Source organism: Salvia splendens, chromosome 22, assembly GCF_004379255.2.
Source record: "Salvia splendens isolate huo1 chromosome 22, SspV2, whole genome shotgun sequence".
Taxonomy (NCBI): Eukaryota; Viridiplantae; Streptophyta; class Magnoliopsida; order Lamiales; family Lamiaceae; genus Salvia; species Salvia splendens.
Window position 1 is genome coordinate 13,657,829 of NC_056053.1, and position 24,791 is coordinate 13,682,619.

The 24,791-nt window shown below is 42.2% G+C and overlaps 1 protein-coding gene across 1 annotated transcript; it reads right to left on the reverse strand.

The window, feature by feature from the left end:
- Positions 1 to 319: 319 nt before the first annotated feature.
- Positions 320 to 1,799, reverse strand: LOC121786312. Its single transcript, XM_042184922.1, has 2 exons — positions 1,536 to 1,799; positions 320 to 1,199 (listed from the first exon to the last, which is right to left on the reverse strand). The coding sequence occupies exons 1-2, from the start codon at positions 1,759 to 1,761 to the stop codon at positions 400 to 402; spliced, it is 1,026 nt and encodes a 341-aa protein (XP_042040856.1). The 5' UTR covers positions 1,762 to 1,799; the 3' UTR covers positions 320 to 399.
- Positions 1,800 to 24,791: the final 22,992 nt, after the last annotated feature.

A 24,791-nucleotide genomic window follows, 5' to 3' on the forward strand; every position in this document is an offset into this window, starting at 1 on the left:
TTCTGGGACGGACTGAAATGGTAAACTGGGACGAATTTTAAGGGACGGAGGGAGTAATTACTTTTACTATTTTGTTATAACATATACTCCATTTACCATCAACTAAATCCTAGTTATATTTACCATCCACTTATATCTATGTGAACAATTCCCCCAAGTGATCACTTGTGAGAAGTATAAAACCAACACGAATTCGCAATAGACCAGAATTTGTAAGATAATTTTTTTGGTAAAATAGGATAAAACAATTTCGAATCAAGTTAGGAATAACTCCCATCCCTACTAAATAGTGAAAATGGTCCATTTTGATAAAAAAAACAACAAAATAAAAACAAATTTCATAAAGAAAGAAAGAAAGCATCTTAATACTGAAAACACAAACATTCATCTTGTACAAGATCATTTCTTGCAGGCAATCCCATTTCCACCAGAGAATCTATCAGAGCAGTCCATCCTTCCATTTCCACGGTTGATCGAGGCTCGGGCCGCCCCTCCACCCTCGTTGTTGATCGAAGAAAACACACATTTTTTGCAGTCCGGTGCAAGAAGAGATGTAGTTCTGTAGTTATCCTCCCCTCCCACCACCGGCATTGCAATGCCGAGCCTCGCATGGCTTTCGTAGTCCGGCCTATACGTCCGGCCAAGCACGCCCTCGACATCCCCCGACAGATCCATAAACCTAAACTGCACCTCCAGATGCGCAAAGCAGTCATTATCTGGTATCTGATAGTTATGAATCCTGTCATCTTCTCTTGTGATAGGGACTGCATTCACCCCGATCTCCACGATCCCCGGGATGGATATGATTGCGCTGTTAGCGCTCGCTACCCTCTCCAGTGTCGCCTCACCCCCTTCAGACTTCCAGGAAGACAGAAAGCCTTGGGGCAAGGCGACCTCATTGCCATTGTATAAAAATCTCAAGTGGTCTATCCTGCTGTCCCATTTTGCTGTTTTGGTTGCCTCCACGGAGAGGCTGTGGGGCCCGAAAAGGATACCTAGTGACTGGATCCATGTGTAGTCTCGGGTCTTTCCTGCAGGGCGATGGCCTATGAAGCGGGCGTTGATCTGTAGGTTGGTGTCTGAGACCAAGGTGAAGTGCTCGCTGCTCTTTCCGTGGAAGTAGAAGACAGAGCCGTCTGCGCCAATGAAGCGCGGATCGTAGCACGCTGCTCCAACGCCGTTGCAGCTAGGCTTCCTGCCTGAAAAAAGGCCCAACTAGTTTAGTTAGTCGGTTGAAAATACAGGGTGAAGCATGCTGGTGCTTTTTGACAGCTAGATAAGACCAAGACATATAAGTTATATGTGCTTATTTCACTACAAAAAAATCAGTATTTACTAGCGGAAAATTTTCTTGCTAATTATCATAATTCTACTAATAAAACTGGTTAGTAGCGGATTAGCAACGGATCTATCTATACTGTTTGTAGTTAACTGCTCGGTAGATAAGATGAGGCCCATGTTAGGACCTTAAAGCCTATCTTACTCTAATTATCTTGAGTTATCTTAATATGCCTGCCAAACAGGCACTAACTTACGTCTGCATTCAGCCTTGCAGATTGGAGATTCGCAATTGATGAAGCACGCTTTCGCCTTGGGATCCTTGGGCTTTCGGGTCGGGCATTGCTTGGGGCAGGTTATTCTATTGAGAAAACATGGGCTCTTTTTGTTGGTGCACACCACTGTTTCTTCATACTCTGCGAAAACCTGAGATGCATGTATCAATAGAATGATGAACACACATTTGGAGAGGGTGATTTTCATGATTTTAGTTTAGTGTGAGTTGATGAAGTTTCAGGCATCCCATGCTACTGCTTTATAACTAGCTTGAGATGTGGGGAAATTACCCTATACATACAAAATGTTTCATTAGTGTTTCAAATTGATACAAAAAGTTTCAAGTTAACATATATCATACAAAATGTTTTGTTATTGTTACAAATTAATACATTTTCCTTATTTAATTAACACCGTTAGCTATTCTGTTTCATTCAAGTAAAATAACAAAAGAAGTAGGCTTAAAATCTAAGTACAGTTGCTTAAATTATACTTCTTGTTTGCTTTTTAGTTGCTATTTACTTTATAAGTTTTGGTTGCTATTGATTGTGATTTAGTTTAGAAAATATGTCTTGGTTGTTTTAATTACTTATGCATCTAAAAACATGGAGGTGGAGGTGGAGGTGGAGGAACTACAGAGGAAAAAGTTCTATTGTATTCATTCTGCTGTCTTACAAAAATAGCAAGAATATTCATATATAGAGCACAGATTGTAATCCTCCTATTCTAAGAGGCATCTTGCTGAAAGTGTGTAGTCGTTTGCAGTAATTATAGAATCATAAACTGTTCTGGTACTTTTGTGGTCTAAGTCTAAAATGGCCACACTTTTGTGGTTCTTATCCATCATCAGTCGTGGGTTTAGCACGGCCTATACTGGCTGTCACTCGTGAACCAACATCATGGCATGAATTGGCATCCTCAAAGTTGTGATTTCCAGTACTGATAGTTTCGCCAAAGTTTCTATGTGGTGCGTCAACAGAAACTGAACTGCTCGCTCCATGATCAGCATCGTTGTTTCCATCTTGAGCATTCAAGATTCTACTCCTAACAAGATATAAACAGAATAGTTAACGGTGTTAATTAAATAAGGAAAATGTATTAATTTGTAATAGTAACGAAACATTTTGTATGATATATGTTAACTTGAAACTTTTTGTATCAATTTGAAACACTAATGAAACATTTTGTATGTATGGTGCAATTTCCCCTTGAGATGTCTATTTGTTTTTTCTTAATGTCCAATTGCAATTTACAAATCATGAGTGATGCATTGATTAAGTAAGTTAAAACCAAAGGTACATGTTTTCACATAGTTGACTTTTAGCTTGTTGTTTGGCAAGACTTGACTATGCTACAATTTGGACATAAAAAGTCGTCGTCTGAAAAGTCAGTTGTATATACGTTAAAAATATGTAATTCATTATTCATTAGTGTACATAGAAAGAATCCTGCATGAGAGAGAATTTGCTTAGATTTGTTTGTTGATGCAGCGTAAATTTCGTGAAGACTTGGTAATTGGAATGTGCTATGCAAGTTGGTAATAATCTTAGACCAAATGATGTGTTTTTCCAACTTGTAACTAAGGAAATTTAGGCCAAAATCGATAGTGCTCCGGACATGTAAACTAGATTAGGGAGGAGTTAGGCCTAATTGCACAATCTATAATCTATTGACATTTCCAAATCACGAAGTTTTTGGCTTCACGTCACATGTAGCACTTATTATATATCTCAGGTCTCGTGTGTGAGTTGGCCAAACAATAGCTAGAGAGGTTAATAATGCTTAAGGCCAAATACCTCATATTCGTTAAATTACACAAATCTTAGAGCATCCCCAGAGAGTATGGATGTGGGCCTGGACCCACTTTTATTACTTTTTTACTCTCTGCTCTTAGGCAAGAACACAACACCCACATGCTCAAGGATCCCACTATTTTATTATTCAATTTAAATAAAAACATTTTCACAATATTAAAATGCATTTAAAATACCCGGAATACTATTACAAATTACAAAAAAATTAAAAATTACATAATTAAAATCCTAAAAATTAAAAATTACATAATTAAATTAATAAAATTAGAAAAACCCACTACTCGTCGCTGAATTTCGCCCAAATGTATTTGATTAGGTCTTCTTGTAGCTCAGTGTGGGTTCGGGTATTACGCATTGTGTTTCTTGTTTCGATCCTCTCGCCCACCGTCGTATGCACACCTCGGCGTGGGGAGACCTCGCGGTTGAGCTTCCGGCTTCATCCTCGTCGTAAAAGTTAGTCGTCCTAGGTCCTTCGTCAGCTATAATCATGTTGTGCAAGATAATACACGTGTACATGATGTCGGCGATATTCTTGACGTACCACAGCCGAGACAGGGCCATCACAATGTTGAATCGGCCTTGAAGGACCCCAAAAGCTCTTTCGACGTCTTTCCAAGCAGACTCTTGACGCTGCGCAAAAAGAATCCGTCTCGGGTCTTGCGGATTGCTGAACGTGTTCACGAAAGTCGACCACCTTGGGTAGATACCATCGGCGAGATAGTAACTCATGTGGTATGCATTTCCGTTGATGGTGAAGTCGATCGCCGGTGCCACACCATTCAAAACATCATTGAAGAGTGGTGAAGAATAGAGCACGTTCAAGTCGTTGTTGGATCCGGCAATACCGAAATATGCATACCAAATCCATAGGCGGTAATCGGCGATCGCTTCAAGGATAAGTGTTGGGCCGCCGCCTTTGTGGCCGCTCAAGTGTTGCCCCCTCCAAGCAGTCGGACAATTCTACCACTTCCAATGCATGCAGTCAATGCTGCCAAGCATACCGGGAAAACCGTGGGCTGTTTCGTGAAGACGAAGCAACCGTTGACAATCATCGGTGGTGGGTGCCCGAAGGAATTCCTCACCGAAAGCAGAATGAACGCCATCGCAAAAATTTTGTAACATCCTGAAAAAAGAAAAAAAGAAAAAAAATCAAATTAATCTAATTAAATCTTTTCCTAGTTGACTTGGTCACCAATTATTCCTTAGTTCAAACTTTAAATAAAGGTTGTGCAAAGATTTTCCTCCTCCGTAATCTGCAAATAAATTTGAAAATAAATTAAAGTAATGAATATCACAAAAAAACAAAAGGGATAACAAATCTCTCCACTCCTTCCTCACGTATTAACCGCCCCCCTTCTCCCATGAATCTCTCCCCAAACCTAAACTACCCATCAGCTATCTTCTCTCTAATATATATTTTTCTTCCTAAACCAGATTTCCCCTATTCTCACATCTCTGCAACGTGCCGTATCTCTGCAGCAAGAAAAACAAAACTCATTCTTTCAACTTCTACTCAAGAAACCGAGAGCTTAATAAATTGAATTACAGGTAATTTGTATTCCTCCGTTCATTGAATAATTTCGCACTTCTTTCGGAAATCAAACGTTATACAAATTTGTGGCAGAAACTGAATCTGCAAAATCCAGTGGACTACTCCTTTCGGTTCTACAATTTCACAACCAATATCTGTTATCGAGGTAAAATCCCTTCCCAATTCCAAGTCATAAACTTTAGTATACCTTCCGCAACATATCATCACACATCACTCCCACGCTGAACTCGGAATTAAATCAACAATCTGGAATCAATCTTTTAAACATTTTAATCGAAGCAAACTGATAACTTGAACAATCCAATTCAAAGAATCGAACCTTAATTTCACGAAATCAATTTAAGAACTGTACTTGCGGGGCTTGTTCGGGTTGGTTTCGGGGCTGCCGATCTCGACGGTACAATGGCTGGATTGGACGAACAACAACGGCTGCTCTAGAAACCCGGCGAAGGGCGACGTTCAGCGGCGACGCAGCGGCGTCGGGGCGACGGTTGCGGCGGAGGAGCCCGACGGCAGGGATGCCTACCAAACGGCGACGACAGCAGAGACCGAACGAAGACCACCCCTCTCGCTGCAGTGGCGGAGGCGGGCGAAGGCTGACCCGGCGACGACGGGGAGAGCCTCTCGGTTCTATGGAAGCTCGCCGCTGCTCTGCTGGAGGAGAAACTCCACGACTGCGACGGCGACTTCCGGCGAGATGACTGCACGACCACCGACGGGTGGCTAGATTCAACTGACGGCGGCGGCGGCTGGACGCTGCTGACGGAGGCGGTGGCTGGACGCCAAGGACGAATCGGTGGTGGCCGGCGTCGTGGGGTGAATCGGAGCAGGCGCCGACCTTATTGAGAGCTTCGTCAGTTTTGTCGAGAGAGAGAATTAGGGAGATTGAGAGAGAGATAGAGTGAGGCGTGAAGGAGGGGAGTATATTAGGGCACCCGCAACGCTGTGCCGTTGCGGTTCCTATGCCGTTCCGGCGGAACGGTTCCGCGGCGGCACGCGTTGCAGGCTCCGTTCCGTCGCCATTCCATGCCCATGCCGTTCCTATGCCGTGTCGCGTTCCGTTCCGGAGGAACGCGGAACGAAACGTTCCGCCACGCGCCGAGGCGACGTGGCGGCCTCCCATTCGACGCGTGAAGCCCACTCGCTGCCCCGCGAGTGGGCTTCGTCCCGGTGACGCAATAATTCAATTTTTTTTTTAAAATTCGAATTTAATAAAAAAAAAAAATTTGCAACGGTAATGTGACTGTTATTTTATATCCGTTTTGTATTTTTTTTATTTTTTATTTATTTATTTACTCTATAAATACTCCTATTTCATACTCATTTCAATCACAAACACGCATCTATTCCTGTCTATTTCCACCCCAATTTTCATCTCAAATCAATTCTGCTTTCCTTCTCCCAAATTTAATCATACTAATGGATCCTTTTGAACAAATGCGTCAAATATTACAACAATCACTTGAAGAAGATCGACGACGGGAGGCCGAAGAAGCCGCGCCGCCCCAACGATGCTCCCGTACGTACATCCATCGTAACCGGGAGGAAGCCGCTGCAAGGTTAGTACGCGACTACTTCTGCGATAACCCGGTTTGAGGAGATACGTACTTCCGTCGCCGTTTCCGCATGGGGAAACCTTTATTTCTCCACATCGCGAATACTTTGGCAGCCCGGGAAGAGTTCTTCCAGGAAGGGTACGACGCGGTCGGCCGTCCCAGCCACACGACGCTGCAGAAATGTACTGCAGCAATCCGCCAGCTTGCGACTGGACAAACGGCCGACATGTTCGACGAATACCTCCACATCGGAGACAGCACTGGGCGAATGTGCTTGCTCAAATTCTGCAAAGGCATCCGGGCAGCCTTCACCGACGAATTTCTCCGGAGGCCAAGCACGACCGATTGTCAGTTCCTGCTCGACCTTCACGAAATAGTGCACGGATTCCCCGGGATGCTCGGCAGCGTCGATTGCATGCACTGGCAATGGAAGAATTTGCCCGGTGGCGTGGAAGGGGTCCTACACGAGCGGCCACAAAGGCACCCACCCAACCGTTATACTTGAGGCCGTTGCCGACTACTGCCTTTGGATCTGGCACGCGTACTTCGGGGTCCCCGGGTCGAACAACGACGTAAACGTGCTCCACCAGTCCGACCTCTTGACCGAAGTTTTGGATGGTAAAGCGCCGGCCATCAACTTCGTCGCCAACAACCGGCTTTATAAAATGGGGTACTATCTCGCTGATGGCATCTACCCGAAGTGGTCTACCTTCGTGAAGACGTGCAGTGGGTCTGCGAACCCAAAGCAGGCTCTTTTTGCGCAGAAGCAGGAGGCTGCTCGCAAGGATGTGGAGAGGGCGTTCGGGGTTCTCCAAGCGCGCTTCAACATCATCGAAGCCCTGGCTCGTACGTGGTTCATGGAAAACATGGTCGACATCATGTATACGTGCATAATCTTGCACAACATGATTGTCCAAGACGAAGGACCCGAGGCGGGAAATTGGTTCGACGACGAATCCCCCGGAAGCTCAACCGCAAGTAGTTCGCCTCGAAGTGGAGCGCATCCGTCTATACAAGAACGGTTATCTATTCGTGCAAGGACACGCGACTCTAGTGCCCACACCCAACTCCAACAGGATCTAATTGAGCACATTTGGGCAAATTTTGGCGGTGAAATTATTAAAATTGTGTACTTTTATTTTTTTAGGATTTTAATTGTGTGCTTTTTATTTTTTTAGGATTTTAATTGTGTGCTTTTTATTTTTTTAAGTTTAAGTTGTAATTTTTTTTAATGTTGTGTGTTTTTTAATAAAGTGTGTTTGTTTTTTAATAAAGTGTGTTTGTTTTTTAATAAAGTGTGTTTTTTTTAATTGAATTTAGTTGGAAATAAAAAAAATGAAATTGAATGAATAGTAATTTAAGGAACGGTTAAGGAACGAAGGGTTGCAGGTTCCGTTCCTTAGTTAAGGAATGGAGTAAAAAAGTACAGTGGGGCCCTCAAATAGTGGTTTAAGGAACGGTATAGGAACAACGTTGTGGATGACCTTAGTTGGGCCTCTCTTTATTTTAAGGATTTTGGGCACCTTTATTTTTTTTAGAAATTGGGCCTTTTGAATTAAAGTGGATAGTGATAATTAATTGGGCCTCATAAATTTTGAATTGGAGAAATAAGGTGGATGGTGATATTTAGTTTGGGCGGATAATTAAATAAATCTTTGAGTTGATAATTAAATTAATTGTGGGGAATTATTTAATTAATTCTAGGAATAATTCGATGTACAAATAATTTACCCCAAGTTTCGAAATAAATGTAATTGCGAGGGGAAATACTTGCGATAATTCGGTTAAGCGCTTATATAATTTTGGGAATTTATTCCGACATCGTGGTGGAAATACGAGGAGCCAACGGAGGAACGCGGACGCCGAATAATCGAAAACTGAGAAACGAGATAAACGATTTTAATTAGGGTGCATGCATCTTATTTATTTACTTGATTCATTGTGTTGATTTATGTGTTATTTAAATGCTAAAGGTGATTCCTTGCAAGCGAGACGTGATGTCAAGGGAAAGGAAGTAATTTCGGATTAAGAACTTGAGGTGAGCTTTCTTTTTAAATAAGGGCAATGCCCTAAGTATATTTTTATGTGAAAATGATGTCAATATATGTCATGACGTGTTTTGTTTTATTCTATGAAACCTATCTGATGTGGCTTATGCCATCAATGGATAATCGAATTCGGGTCTGACTAGGGAGTGAGTCCCTACTCAGGCTAGTGTACAGCAATGGGGATCGTGAGCCGTCTTTTGGGTCGGCCAATCTAGTGACTTAGAATGTGGCCAGATTCCTTGTCATCAATGGATCAGATATGGTAGACATCAATGGAAAAATGACTGCAGTCACGAATTTTACGATGAAAATTATTTTAGTGTCTTGGGCGATTTCTAAAGTTAAAACCCCGAGGTCACTCAATGGTGGCATGATAAATACTTTTTTTTATAAAATATTTTCGGCATGAGTCCACTGAATGCATCAAGTACTCAGCCCTGCATTTTCTTTTTAAAAATGTGCAGGTTGAGTGTGACAGGTGCGGTGGGTGTTGAGCAAGACCGTTGAAAAAATTTAAGTGTCTAGAATGTGTCATGTCTTCACACGTGACATATCCCTTCTCTCAAATGCTTCTGCAAAGTAGTTGTCCTTCTTTTGAGTTCATGTATCGCTGAGATAATATTCATTTTTGAGTTGTTGATTGTTGAGATACTCTGATTTTATTCGAGCTATTCCCATTTGTTTCGAGCTGTGGTCGAGTTGTTGTCACGACCGCACTTTCTAAGGATAGAAAGCACGATGGGTCGCGACTAATGGGGGAATTAAGAAGCGGGGAAGAAGGGGGAAAACAATCAAAAGGGGTACAACATGTAGGTCAACAGTCGAAACTTCATTATCAAATCATAGTTTTAGATCACGAAGCAACATAGTTCGAAAGAAAATAATCCAACGGATTAAAGAAAAACATAGGAGTTCGTAAAACTTAGAGTAGCGGAAGGAATTGAGAGTTAGCTACTACTATGTACGAAGACACAATAGCAACTATAACATTTATTGAATATGGTCTCGGTCCAATGCTCAACATCCTCCGCCTCCCGTCCACGCTCAACCTGCACATATGGAAAACATATGCAGGGGCTGAGTACTTGATGCACTCAGTGAACTCATGCCAGAAATACATTTATCGATAAAATTATGTCAAGCCATCAATGAGTGAAACTCGAGTTTTACTTTAAAAGGCTGAGAAACACTAAAAATCATTCCTTAAGTAAAATAGTGTCCGCGCGGACAATCGTCATCCTCCATCATGTACCATATCTGAACCATCATGTGAAACGAGAATGTGGCCACAAACTTGATCACTGGACCGGCCGACCCAAGGGACGGCTCACGATCCCCATCAGTACACTAGCCTAAGTAGGGCTTGGACCCTAGTTAGACCCGAATTCGTTAACCATCAAAATCTAGTAGAACATTATTCTAGTAGACAATCAGATAGGCAATTCAAAACATAAAATACGGCATGCCATAATATTTAAAACCACCCTTATCTCCCCATAAACATATCAACTGTAAATAAAGAGTTCAAGTAATAAAGCCCACCTCGAAAGCTTAGAATATCCTTAAATAACTTCTCGTTCCGACTTTAGCGGCCGTGCGAACCACCTTTTCGGAAAATACATAAAGTACACATCAATCTCAATAACGAAGACATTTAGAATGCATGTACTCTAATTAACGTTTTTTATTTCGTTTTCTCGGGTTTCGTGTATTTTCGATTATTCGGCGGCCACCCAAGGCGTCGCGTGCGACGCCGGTCGGCCGCTTACACTCGTTCTTTCCTCCGTTGGCTCCTCGTATTTTCCATGACGTCGGAATAAATTTTTAAAAATTACTTAAGCGCATAATTAATTTATCGCAACTATATTCCCTCGGACTATATTTATTTCGGACTTAGGATAGAATTCTTCGTTGAAATATTCCAGAAATTAATTAAAATTTCTCATGATTAAACTAAATCATTCTTTACGATTAAATTATCGGCCCAACATAATTATTTCCCCACCTTATATCTCCAATTTAAATTAGGAAGCCCCAAATGAACTAAAAGAGGGTCCAACCTAAAAAAAACAAAGGCACAAGTTCCACAAAAAAAAAAACAAAAGCCCACTCTCTTAACTCCCCAACATACACGTCTTTCCCTCTTTCTCCCTATCTTCTTCTCTCTCTCCTTTCTTCTCTGGTTTTAAAATACCTGTTGCCCCTCCTATTTCGCGTCGAAGCCGCTGGCTTAAACAACCGCTGCACCGTGCCGTCGAGCTGTTCCATCGCTGCTGCTCGCCGCGTCGCTCGCTGGAGTCGCCGGCTGCTGCGTCGTCACTGCCGCTCGCCGACGGTTGCTGCTGGATTCGCCGGGGAGGTGCCGCTGCTGCTGCGGTTTTGCTCGCTGCTGTCGCCGGACAGCACAGCTGCTGTCGCCGGCGCCCCAAACCACTCCGATCAGCCCCGCACCCCACCCGAACAGCCCCGAATAATCACCGGCAGCCCCATCAACCATTCACAACAACCCTGAACCGCCCCGATTACGACTGAACCGCTAAGGTCTCACTCAAGTTATGTCCTTTTCATGTTTTCAATTTAGTTACAGCTCGTGATTGTTCGATTGGCGGTGTTCGATTTATGTTGATTGTTGAATTCCTTGTGGGAGGTGGGTGTATGAAAATAATGTATGAAATATATACAAAAATTTATGCTTTGGGGAATTGATAGAGATTATACCTCAAAAGGATTGAACTTGGTGGTGGATGGGCAAGAATGGTAGAAATGCTCCTCCTTCTCTCTCGGCTCCCTCTCTTTTTTTTTTTTTTGCTCTTGTTGTGAAGTATAATGTGAGAAGGGAAGTGAAGAGCTAATGTATTAACTTGTGAGACCCTTGGGTGGTAGAATTGAAGGTGGAAAAGGGAAGGTGAAGGAGTTGGAAACATGGAGAGTCTCCATGGGGAGCCATCGGCCAAGAGGAAAAGAAAGAAGAAGAAAAAGATTCTTAGGCTTGCTCCCATTTTATTTTCTTTGGAAATGAATTGGGCTCCCAATTTAATTAAATTGTTTTGGGCTCATTTGGTTGTAAGCCCAAGTTTGTATAATATTATCAATTGGTTAGACTTTTTAATTGTTATGGCCCAAAGCCAATTTTTATATAAACATTTGGACTCTAATTTAATTGAGAAACCCAAATATACTTTGCATTCTCGCATTTCTTTCAATAATGAAAAAAATTCACGGAACTTTATTTAATTTCGTTATCTTGTTCTTCACAAAGATTAAAAAAAACACCCAACGTCACAATTTATATTTGGTGTTGTTCCAAATATAAATTCCTCGACCGATCCTCGATTTACGCACGTCATCTTCCATAAAATATTCATCTCCCACATCTCATTCATTAAGCTAAGTATAGCAATATCATCACCATTAATTTAACGAGACATTCACATGTCTCCTAAAGTTCCACAATTACATCAAAAGGACGTCCCAAATCACATCATCACATAACTACCATACTACATTCCAAAGCACATTAACGAGAAACATAGCATGCATAAATATTTTATATTAGTTATTTCATGACATGCTTTACTTTAGTACTTTAAAAGTATGGGTGTTACAGTTGTGTTGTTTTCCCCTTTCTTCCCCCTTCTTTAATCCTCCCCTGGTCGCGATCAACCGTGTTTTCTATCCTTAGAAGATGCGGGGGTGACAAATTTTTAAGGAATAGGATTCCAGTTGACTCACCGACATGCAAATACTCGTCGAAGAGGTCAGCTGTTTGCCCAGTAGCAAGTTGTCGGATGGCACAAATACACTTCTGCAACGCCGAGAGAAATTGCCGACCGGTTGCGTCTCAACTTGATTGAAAGTATTCAACACGGGCGGACAATGTGTTGACAATACGCATAAACAACCGTTTTGACATGCGAAAACGGCGCCAAAAGTAATCTTCCGGAAACCGTGGCTGGTCGGAAAAATAGCCGGCAACGAGCCTTTCGTTGGTTCCCTCCCAGTCACGGGGGATGTAGCGGCGAATTGATCTAGTTGGTCGAGGAGGAGGGGCGGGGGTAGTGGCGGCGACATAGGCTTCATAGGCGGCACGATATTGTTCATAGTATTATTGTTCTTCGCGCTCCGCTTCCGCCATGATATCGGTGAAATCCATTTGAGAGGGTTTGAGTGAGAGAGGAAGATGTAGATGAGTTGTATGAAAAAATATGAATGAGAGATGAATGGGAGGTGATTTGATGTGAAAAATGGATGATGAATGTGTGTATTTATAGATGATTTTGGGAATAAAAAAATTATAAAAAATCAAAAAAATTTCAGAAAAACGTTAATAAAACGACAATATTTTTGGGAATCTGAAAATATTTATTTTATATTTTTTAGTATTATTTTCGATTTTTTTTAAAAAAAATTGAATTTCCAACGGATAATCCGTTGGCCAATAGAAACGAGTCACGTAGCCTGCTCAGCGGCACGGACGTGCTCGATGCATCGAGCAGCGCTGTGCCAGCGGCGGGAGTGCAGCAGTGGCGACAGAGGTGCCGCGCCAGTAGCACGGACGCCGTCCGTCTCAGCGATGCTGCTCTTAGTTTTGCACTTTATGAGCCAACAAAACTTATTGTTCATTCGAGATGAGTCTAATTTTATATTAATAATATTTTAACTATTTTTTCTTTCTTTCTTCTACTATATAAATATTGTATTCAAACATGTCTTGTTTACTACGAAATTATTAGTATTGTAATTATAAATTTTGCCAATATTAAAACCGTTGTAGTAGCCAAGTGATATAACGTGTACTGACGTTAACATGGCACTGGCCAATCAAGACGATATTGTTTTTTATTTTTATAATTGGACAACATGCAAAATTGAATTAAAAAATAATCTCGCATCTCTCACAACATTACCTTGTAATTGATATCTTAATTTCGAATTTTGACGGCGGTTAACGAGCTTAAAATATTGAACTCTTACTAATCCACTCGTTAGTTACAACTAAAATTACTTTATTTTAATTACATATTAACTGTCAATTCCCTTGCATTGCGGCACGTGAGTGAGGAATATGATTTTAATTTTTATTATTTTTGGACTTTGAATTTTTTTTTATATTAATTAATTTTTCTGATCTATGCTCAAAATATGATTTGATTTTAATTTTTTAAAGTACTCAATTATTTTGATATATGCTCAAGATATGATTTGATTTAATTTTTTTATAGTACTTAATTCTGATCTATGCTCAAAATATGATTCTCCGTAAGTGCTTCATTTTATTCTCTTCTTGCATATAGAATTATCAGAATTTCCTTTTTCCCCTTTGCTTATGAAATACTGTTTTTTATTTTACTAGCAGTTCTATGTTTTTCATGACTTTTGTTATAATTCTTGGTAGAACAGAAAATATAGATTAATTCTATTGAAAAATAATGATTAATTAATCATCTGCACATGTTATAAGGTGAAATTTAATATTTAGGGAGAGGTAAAACATATCTTGTTTAGGTGCTGCTGAGGAGGATTTTCAAGGGCAATGACTGAAAATAAATAGATTACATATTTCTTGAATCTAAAACTTCTTTTTCCACGGATGCAAGTTTATATATTTGAAAAAAAGATTTGGCACGTTTTGTAGAAATTACAATTGCATTTCATAAATTTTGGTTTCTTGAATCCAGTGAAAGGCCAAAACTAATATGCTTCACTAGGAACATCAGATATGGAACTGTGTTTTTAACCTAATTACATAGTCATTTTAGATCATTTATAAAAGATAAGTCTAAGATAGTAAATTTATTTATCTTACCACAAACAGAATATGACTCTTTCTGCTTATCAAGAATGATTTGGTGCATCTGATATAAGATTGTGTGTATGCGGATGTATCACAAACCAACTTTTCTAAGGATAGAAAATTCAACTGAACCGTGATTAGTGAGAGATTTAAAAAGCGGGAAAGAAATATGGGGAACAATTAATTGAGCTCGAATCATGAATTAAATGTGGGAATTCATTCATTCAAATCAGAATGTAAGTCATAATAGTTTGACAATTGAAAGGAACAATCTTCAACATTATTCAAAGATAAATGAAACAATTTTCCGCTGAAGCATTCGAGAGAAGAATAATAGTATTATGTATGAAGAGATAATTTATTCATAACATTTTATTTGATATCTTCTTCACCATCATGCTCAACACTCACCGCGCTCGTTACAACTCAACCTGTACATAGGGAAAATATATACATGACTGAATACTTGATTCAATCACCACTCATGCCAAAAACATTTTCATAAAAATATTTATCATGCCTTCACTGAGTGACCTTGAGGTTTTAACTTTAGAAAATGCCCAAGAACTAAAATCATTTCCATCGTAGAAACATGCTTGCACAACCCATCATCATCATCATCAACAACATCATCATCATCATCATCATCATCATCATTATTATTATCATCATCATCATCATCTATCATATACCGTATCTGAATTAAATTAATTAAAATTTTCCATGATTAAATTAAATCATTCTTTATGATTAAATTATCGGCCCAACATAATTATTTCCCCACCTTATATCTCCAATTTAAATTAGGAAGCCCCAAATGAACTAAAAGAGGGCCCAACCTAAAAAAAAAAACAAATGCCCAAGTTCCACAAAAAAAAAAATAAAAGCCCACTCTCTTAACTCCCCAACATACACGTCTCTCCCTCTTTCTCCCTATCTTCTTCTCTGGTTTTAAAATACCCGTCGCCCCTCCCCTTTCGCGTCGAAGCCGCCGGCTTAAACAGCCGCTGCACCGTGCCGTCGAGCTGTTCCATCGCTGCTGCTCGCCGCGTCGCTCGCTGGAGTCACCGGCTGCTGCGTCGTCACTGGCGCTCGCCGACGGTTGCTGCTGGAGTCGCCGGGGAGGTGACGCTGCTGTCGCAGTTTTGTTCGCTGCTGTCGCCGGCGCCCTGAACCACTCCGATCAGCCCCGCACCCCACCCGAACAGCCCCGAATCGTCACCGACAGCCCCATCAACCATTCGCAACAACCCCGAACCGCCCCGATTACGACCGAACCGCTAAGGTCTCACTCAAGTTATGTCCTTTTCATGTTTTCAATTTAGTTACAGCGGGGTTTAGTTCGTGATTGTTCGATTGGCGGTTTTCGATTTATGTTGATTGTTGAATTCCTTGTGGGAGGTGGGTGTATGAAAATAATGTATGAAATATATACAAAAATTCATGCTTTGGGGAATTGATAGAGATTATACCTCAAAAGGATTGAACTTGGTGGTGGATGGACAAGAATGGTAGAAATGCTCCTCCTTCTCTCTCGGCTCCCTCTCTTTTTTTTTTTGCTCTTGTTGTGAAGTATAATGTGAGAAGGGAAGTGAAGGAGCTAATGTATTAACTTGTGTGACCCTTGGGTGGAAGAATTGAAGGTGGAAGAGGGAAGGTGAAGGAGTTGGAAACATGGAGAGTCTCCATGGGGGAGCCATCGGCCAAGAGGAAAAGAAAGAAGAAGAAAAAGATTCTTGGGCTTGCTCCCATTTTATTTTCTTTGGAAATGAATTGGGCTCCCAATTTAATTAAATTGTTTTGGGCTCATTTGGTTGTAAGCCCAAGTTTGTATAATATTATCAATTGGTTAGACTTTTTAATTGTTATGGCCCAAAGCCAATTTTTATATAAACATTTGGACTCTAATTTAATTGAGAAGCCCAAATATACTTTGCATTCTCGCATTTCTTTCAATAATTAAAAAAATTCACGGAACTTTATTTAATTTCGTTATCTTGTTCTTCACAGAGATAAAAAAAACCGCCCAACGTCACAATTTATATTTGGTGTTGTTCCAAATATAAATTCCTCGACCGTTCCTCGATTTACGCGCGTCATCTTCCATAAAAATATTCATCTCCCACATCTCATTCATTATGCAGTATAACAATATCGTCACCATTACTTTAACGAGACATTCACACGTCTCCTAAAGTTCCACAATTACATCAAAAGTATGTCCCAAATCACATCATCACATAACTACCATACTACATTCCAAAGCACATTAACGAGAAACAAAGCATGAATAAATATTTTATGTTAATTATTTTATGACATGCTTTACTTTAGTACTTTAAAAGTACGGGTGTTACATTCTACCCACCTTAACAGAAATTTCGTCCTGAAATTTACTCATTTCTAACGAACAACTCCGGGTATTTCTCTTGCATCTTATCCTCGAGTTCCCAAGTAGCCTCCTCGTGACCATGATGTTTCCAAAGCACTTTCACGGACGCGATTGATTTATTCCTCAGAGCATCCGCAGCGGTGGCGAAAGACGCCACCGCCGTCCGCGCCGTTGGCAAGGCGCAGGACCGCCGCCGCTGCAGCCGCGCCGCTGGCACGGCGCTGCTCGATGTATCGAGCACGTCCGTGCCAGCGGACGCACACGTGGCGCGCTCCCATTCGTCAACGGCATAGCCGTTGTGTTTAAACTTTTTTTTATTTTTATTTTTTAAAAATCGGTATTTAATTATAAATAATGCTAAAAAATAAAAAAAAAATATTTTCCAAATCCCAAAAATATGGCCGTTTTTTTCCCGTTTTTTCTGAATTTTTTTTATTTTTTTTTATTTTTTTTTCCCCAAAATCATCTATAAATACACACATTCATCATCCATTTATCACATCAAATCATCTCTCATTCATCTCTCATTCATAATTCTCATACAAACTATCAACACATTCATCACCACTCTTCAATGTGCTATATTCGTCACCACTCTTCAATGATGTGATGAATGGTGTAGCACCGGCGATCGACTTCACCATCAACGGAAATATATACCGCATGGGTTACTATCTCGCCGATGGTATCTACCCAAGGTGGTCGACGTTCGTGAAGACGCTCCACAACCCGCACGACCCGAGACGGGTTCTTTTTGCGCAGCGTCAAGAGTCAGCGCGGAAAGATGTCGAAAGAGCCTTCGGGGTCCTTCAAGCTCGATTCAACATTGTGAAGGCCCCGGCTCGGCTGTGGTACGTGAATAATATCGCCGACATCATGTTCACGTGTATTATATTACACAACATGATTATAGCCGACGAAGGGCCGAGGGCGGCTAGCTTCTACGACGAGGACGAAGCCGGAAGCTCAACAGCGAGGTCTCCCCTACGCCGAGGCGAGCATACGACGGTTGGCCAGAGGATCGAGACAAGACACACAATGCGCGATACTCGAATCCACAATCAACTACAAGAAGACCTAATCAACCACATGTGGGCGAAATTCGGCAACGAGTAGTGTCATTTTTAATTTTTAGGATTTTAATTATGTAATTTTTAATTTTTAGGATTTTAATTATGTAATTTTTAATTTTTAGGATTTTAATTATGCAATGTTTAATTTTATTTGTCATTTGTAATATTTATTGTGGGTTTTAAATGAATTTTAATATTATGGAAATGTTTTTGTGTAATTGAATTTTATATTAATTGTGCTCGTCCTCGCGGAAGAGCACAGTTGTGGGTGTTGTGCTCTTGCCAGAGAGCAGGCATGAATAGTACCGCCCGGGCCCACAACCGTGCCGCTGGCAAGAGCACGGTTGTGGATGCTCTCAATTCTTGCACTTTCGTGTCCAGAATAGCTTCGGGCTTCTCCTCATGACTCAAGTCGGGATTCAATATCATCTCCTCCTGATGTACCACGTGTTTGGGATCGAACACGTACTTTCTTAATTGCGATACATGGAAAACGTTATGCACAGTTCCAAAACTCAGTGGTAGTGCCAACCTATACGCTACGGGTCCCACCTTCTCAAGAATTTCATAAGCCCTACGTAACGTGGCTTCAACTTTCCCTTTACGCCAAACCTCGTTATCCCCTTCGACAAAGATACTTTCAAGAACACCTTATCTCCAGCGTTGAACTGTAAATCGGTACGCCAGACATCAGCATATGACTTCGGTCGGTCTTGAGCTTTTTTTATCCTTTGACGAATTTGTCGCACAATCTCAATCATTTCTTCGACTGAATCTGGCCCACATATTATTCTTTCACCAACCTCATCCCAGTAGAGGGGTGATCTACACTTCCTCCCATACAATGCTTCGTATGGGGCCATATTTATCGTTGCCTGAAAACTGTTGTTGTAGGCAAACTCGATCAACGGCAGTACGACTTCCCAATTTTCTCCTCTGTCAAGAACCACGGCTCTCAACATATCCTCGAGAGTTTGAATCGTTCTCTCGGACTGTCCATCGGTTTGTGGATGAAAAGCAGTACTAAAATTTAGTCGAGTACCAAGCTCTCGTTGTAGACTTATCCAAAATCTTGAAGTGAACCTTGTGTCTCGGTCCGATGTGATTGTTACTGGCACTCCATGTAGTCGAATGATTTCTCTCACATAAATTCGGGCTAGCTTGTCGGATCCATGAGTTATAGGGATAGGTATAAAATGTGCACTCTTAGTGAGGCGATCGATGATTACCCAGATGGCAGTATTCCCTTGCCGAGTTTTTGGTAAACTCGTCACGAAATCCATGGCGATGTGTTCCCATTTCCATTCTGGAATCTCTAGCGGTTGCAACTTCCCATAGGGTCGTTGATGCAGAGCTTTTACTTGTTGGCAAGACAAGCATTTCTCCACAAACGAAGCTATGTCCCTCTTCATTCCATCCCACCAAAATGATTCTGTCAAATCATGGTACATCTTTGTACTTCCAGGATGAATGGTATATGGAGTCTCGTGTGCCTCAGTCAAAATTTCATTTTGAAGTCCTTCGTCATTCGACACACATAGCCTTCCCTCTTAGGTGAGGGCATTGTCAGTCTCTTCTCGAAACTTCTCTTGCTCACATTTCCTTACCTTTAGTCGAACCTTCTCCAAATCTTTATCATTTCTTTGACCTTCTCTTATCCTTGTTAGCAGATCGGGTACAATTACCAAGGTGGCCATCTTTCCTTTTACGGTCTCCGGAGCTCTCACCACTTCGAATCGCATTTTGCTAAATTCGCGAATCAACTCTTCTTCTTGAGTGAGAAAGGTAGCCAATTGTGGTTGGGCTTTCCGGCTCAGTGCATCTGCCACTACATTTGCCTTGCCCGGATGATAGTTAATGCCACAGTCATAATCCTTGACTAGCTCGAACCATCTGCGTTGCCTCATGTTCAAGTCTTTCTACTCAAAGAAGTATTTTAGGCTCTTGTGATCAGTAAAGATCTCACACCGAACTCCGTAGAGATGGTGCCTCCAAATCTTCAATGCATGCACAACGACTGCTAATTCCAAGTCATGAGTGGGGTAGTTTAGCTCGTGTGGCCTCAATTGACGTGAAGCATAGACAATCACCTTACCGTTCTGCATCAAAACACATCCAAGTCCAACCTTAGACGCGTCAGTGTAAACCACATAGTCTATTCCCGGCTCTGGCACGGCTAGGATAGGTGCAGTGGTCAACTTCTCTTTCAACAACTGAAAACTGGCCTCACATTCCGGTGTCCAATTGACCTTGGTCCCTTTCTTCAGTTGTTGAGTCATCGGCCTTGCAATTTTGGAAAATCCCTCGATAAATCTTCGGTACTATCCTGCCAGACCCAGGAAACTCCGAATCTCATTTGGGGTCTTTGGCGCCTTCCACTGTTGTACGGCCTCCACCTTTGCAGGGTCAACTCGAATCCCTTCGGCCGTCACAATATGCCCCAGAAAGTTTACTTCCTTTAGCCAGAAATCACACTTACTGAACTTGGCGTATAGCTTCTCCGTTCTCAGTGTCTCTAGAGTGATCCTTAGATGTTCCTCATGTTCTTTTTCATCCTTCGAGTAAACCAGCACATCATCTATGAATACCAGGACGAACTTGTCCAAGTATGGATGGAATACTCGATTCATTAAGTCCATGAATATCGCAGGTGCATTTGTCAGTGCAAACGGCATTACTACAAACTCGTAATGTCCATACCTTGTTCGAAACGACGTCTTGGGTATATCTTCTCTTCGTACCCTCAACTGGTGATATCCCGACCTTAAATCCATTTTTGAAAACACCCCTGCTCCCCTGAGTTGGTCAAACAGGTCATCTATTCTCGGCAGAGGATACTTGTTTTTGAGAGTCAATTTGTTCAATTCCCGATAGTCTATGCACATTCTCAGCGTTCCGTCTTTCTTCTTCACAAAAAGCACAGGTGCTCCCCACGGCGATACACTGGGCCTGATAGAACCCAAGTCCAATAGTTCTTGTAGCTGAATTTTGAGTTCTTCCAACTCTTTAGGTGTCATCCTATAAGGTGCCTTCGATACTGGTGCGGCTCCTGGTTCCAGATCGATAGTAAACTCCAACTGTCGATCAGGCGGCGGTCCTGGCAAAGCGTCGGGAAAAACGTCGGGGAACTCACGTACTACCGCCACATCTTCAACTTTTCTTTCTTTCTTGTCATGTCCTTGCAGGTAAACAAGATAGGCAGAATGCCCCTTTCTAATCATCGTAGTTGCTTGAAGTGTCGATATCACACAAGTCTGATGATTCATCGAAATCCCGTGGAAGGTAGTGGGCTCCTTCCCCGGGGTTTTTAACGAGATTTGTCTCTCTTGGCATCGAATGGTGGCATAGTTTTCAGCTAGCCAGTTCATCCCCAGAATAATGTCAACGTTATCTATTGGCATAACATGTAGGTTGTGAGCCACTAAGCTAAGTTCTCCCACCATAAATTCTATGTTCGAGCAAGATTGTGAGATGTCTATAAGGCCTCCTACTGGTGAGTTCACATTCATCTTATGTCCAAGTTCATCAACAAGAAGTCTTAAAGCATCTACGCAGGAGTGGGATATAAAGGAGTGCGATGCACCCGTATCAAACAGAACAACAACAGGCATGTCAAGTAGTGTTCCCATACCTGCCAGATTATCCTATTTCAGATCTCCTTGTGCGACTTTAGCTTGCTTACGTCCCAAAGCATAGGCCCTACCTTGAGTGGGATATGGTTGGCGACGCTGTTGCGGCGGCTGAGGTGGTGTAGGATTCCCTCGAGGCCCATTTGGTGTTCCCCCAACTCCAGCGTTATTGTTGCTCGGGCACTCTTTGGCGAAGTGTCCAACTCCACCACACTTGTAGCATACATTCGTCTCGATTATGCACTCCCCCATATGATTATTCTGGCACTTGGCGCAGGGAGGTGCTTTCTGACGGTACTCTCCACCTTGGTATGGAGTAGTTTGCTTTCCCTTGCCCCGCGTAGAGTTTGGGGTACCTTGGAACCTCTTGTTGTCAAAAGATTCTCGGTTCCCGTCCCACTTTCTCTTGTCCCGAAAATTCTGTTGTGGTGTAGGTGGTGTTGGGGTAGTAGGTGTTGCTGTCTTTTCTCGTGGCATTGCTTCCTCCACGTCCAATGCACGAGACAGTGACTCAGCATACGAGAGCCTTCCACGGCATGCCAAAGCCATTCTTATTTCGTGCCTCAGACCGGCACAAAACTTCTCTGCCATTTTCTCATCAGTATTCACCTGCTCCGGTGCATATCTAGACATGTCGCATAGGGCACGATCATATTCCGTCACTGTCATCCGCCTTTGCCTCAAATTGTAGAATTCGGCCTCCTTAGCCTTGTGGTAACTCCTCGGGATATACTTATCATATAGTTCCTCCTTGAAGTCTTCCCATGTCAGGGCGTCTTGTTGTTCACGCGTCATCGTCCGCTGCTTGGTCTCCCACCAAAATTCCGCGGACCCAGTGAGTTGGTAGGTCACGCACGATAGACGCTCCTAATCGGCGCACCTTAGGAACTTGAAGATGCGCTCTATGGCACGAATCCAGGTCTCAGCCTTGGCCGGATCTCCCATTCCATCAAACACGGGAGGGCGTTCCTTTCGAAATTCCTTCTTGATATTTCGTTCCGGCTGTGGTGGTGGCGGAGGTGGTGGTGGTGGCGGTGGCTGTCCTTCAGGCCCCACACTACTTTGGGTCTCATTACTGGCCTCGTTTTCGTGATGAACTGATGCGCGTCGGGGAGGCATTCTGTTTAACACACGCGTCATTACAAAAAGTCTGAATTTACCATCACCACACCACACAACCTTTCCAAAAGTGATTTCACATGTTTTCCATACATATCAAAGTAAAACGAGCACAACGATAAAACAACGAAAATTTTATAACTTAAAACAAAACGTGTTTCATCAAGGTCTTTGCAACAAGTACAACCGAAAACTCAAAAGAAAACATTACGTAGTTCGTTATAACAAAACATCACAAAAACTAAGAAAATTGGAAAAGGAACTCTACTCCTCAGGTGCTCTTTCAACATTCGCCCCTTCCTCACTTTCAACTTCAATCTCCCTTTCAAGGGGTTCTTCATCCTCGTCGGGGTCATCTTCTTCCTCCATGGGATCCTCCTCATCTACAAGGGGTTCCCCCTCATCTTCTAGAGGATCTTCTTCCTCCTCTCCTCATCGTTCTCCCTCACATAGGTAGCTACGTCGATATGCTTATCGACAACAAGGACTTCCGTCGCGGGAGGTGCGGAGGTGAGCATCCCCAGCCTCTTTCTCTTGGGAAAGTTTGGTTGCGGCGTTTCACTCTCGTACCGACCTCCGCTGTAGGGGCTGAGACTCGATGAGGATGCCTCCTTCCTAGGTGGGGCATAGGGCGGCGGTCCGTCACGAGCATCAACTAGGGCTTCCAAAAGAACTTTCACGAAACCATGCATATCTCCTTGCACACTATAGTCGGGGAGCCTATGCCAAAGGTATGGCCGCGAGGCATCATCGGCCTACCTATTCCAAGGCGCCGGTAAACCATTAATCAACCTCATTATGCCCTCGTAGTGTTTCACTCCACACCCATGGGCATCCCTACATAGTGCCAAGTAGTCAGAAACGTACGACATCAAAGGGGTCTTCTCGTCTCTCTCGAACCCCCGGTACAGTTCCACCGCCCGCAGTCTATTCTTGACGTACCTTCCCCTTAGCGGCCCGTGGATCATAATTGCCATCTACATAAAAGTAAGTTTCCATAAGGAGAAGGGTCATAACAATTCTTTCTTTTAAAGTTATCATCTAAGGATAGATGTATCGTGTATTAGGAACGTAGTAACTTGCAACCTCGTCAATCTTTCGATCTAGCGTGGATCGTGCTTCACAGGGTTATCCTTGTCCCGTCATCTCATCATCCCTTGGAATTCGCTCTTTTCTTCGCCTCATTCGTTCCATCAATTTATATATCGTCTTTAAACGAAAGAATTTCGCGAGTATGACTAGCCTACATCTAAGGCCTTTGAAGTCTACATCTCAATCATATCCCATTGGTTATCACATCCAACATGCTTCATTTCAAACATTCACCTTCTTTCTTGTTGAGCGCGGCGAGACGGAATGTGAGCCTTCAATGAATACCCTTTTATTCTAGCGAAACGAGTCTAGACAAGATAGAATAAAAGACTCTCGGTCCAGAGCGGAAGGAAAAATTGCTCTGATACCATTCTGTCACGACCGCACTTTCTAAGGATAGAAAGCACGGTGGGTCGCGACTAATGGGGGAATTAAGAAGCGGGGAAGAAGGGGGAAAACAATCAAAATGGGTACAACATGTAGGTCAACAGTCGAAACTTCATTATCAAATCATAATTTTAGATCACGAAGCAACACAGTTTGAATGAAAATAATCCAACGGATTAAAGAAAAACATAGGAGTTCGTAAAACTTAGAGTAGCGGAAGCAATTGAGAGTTAGCTACTACTATGTATGAAGACACAATAGCAACCAGAACATTTATTGAATATGGTCTCGGTCCAATGCTCAACATCCTCCGCCTCCCGTCCACGCTCAACCTGCACATAGGGAAAACATATGGAGGGGCTGAGTACTTGATGCACTCAGTGAACTCATGCCCGAAATACATTTATCGATAAAATTATGTCAAGCCATCAATGAGTGAAACTCGGGTTTTACTTTAAAAGGCCGAGAAACACTATAAATCATTCCTTAAGTAAAATAGTGTCCGCGCAGACAATCGTCATCCTCCATCATGTACCATATCTGAACCATCATGTGAAACGAGAATGTGGCCACAAACTCGATCACTGGACCGGTCGACCCAAGGGACGGCTCACGATCCCCATCAGTGCACTAGCCTAAGTAGGGCTTGGACCCTAGTTAGACCCGAATTCGTTAACCATCAAAGTCTAGTAGAATATTATTCTAGTAGACAATCAGATAGGCAATTCAAAACATAAAATACGGCATGACATAATATTAAAAACCACCCTTATCTCCCCAT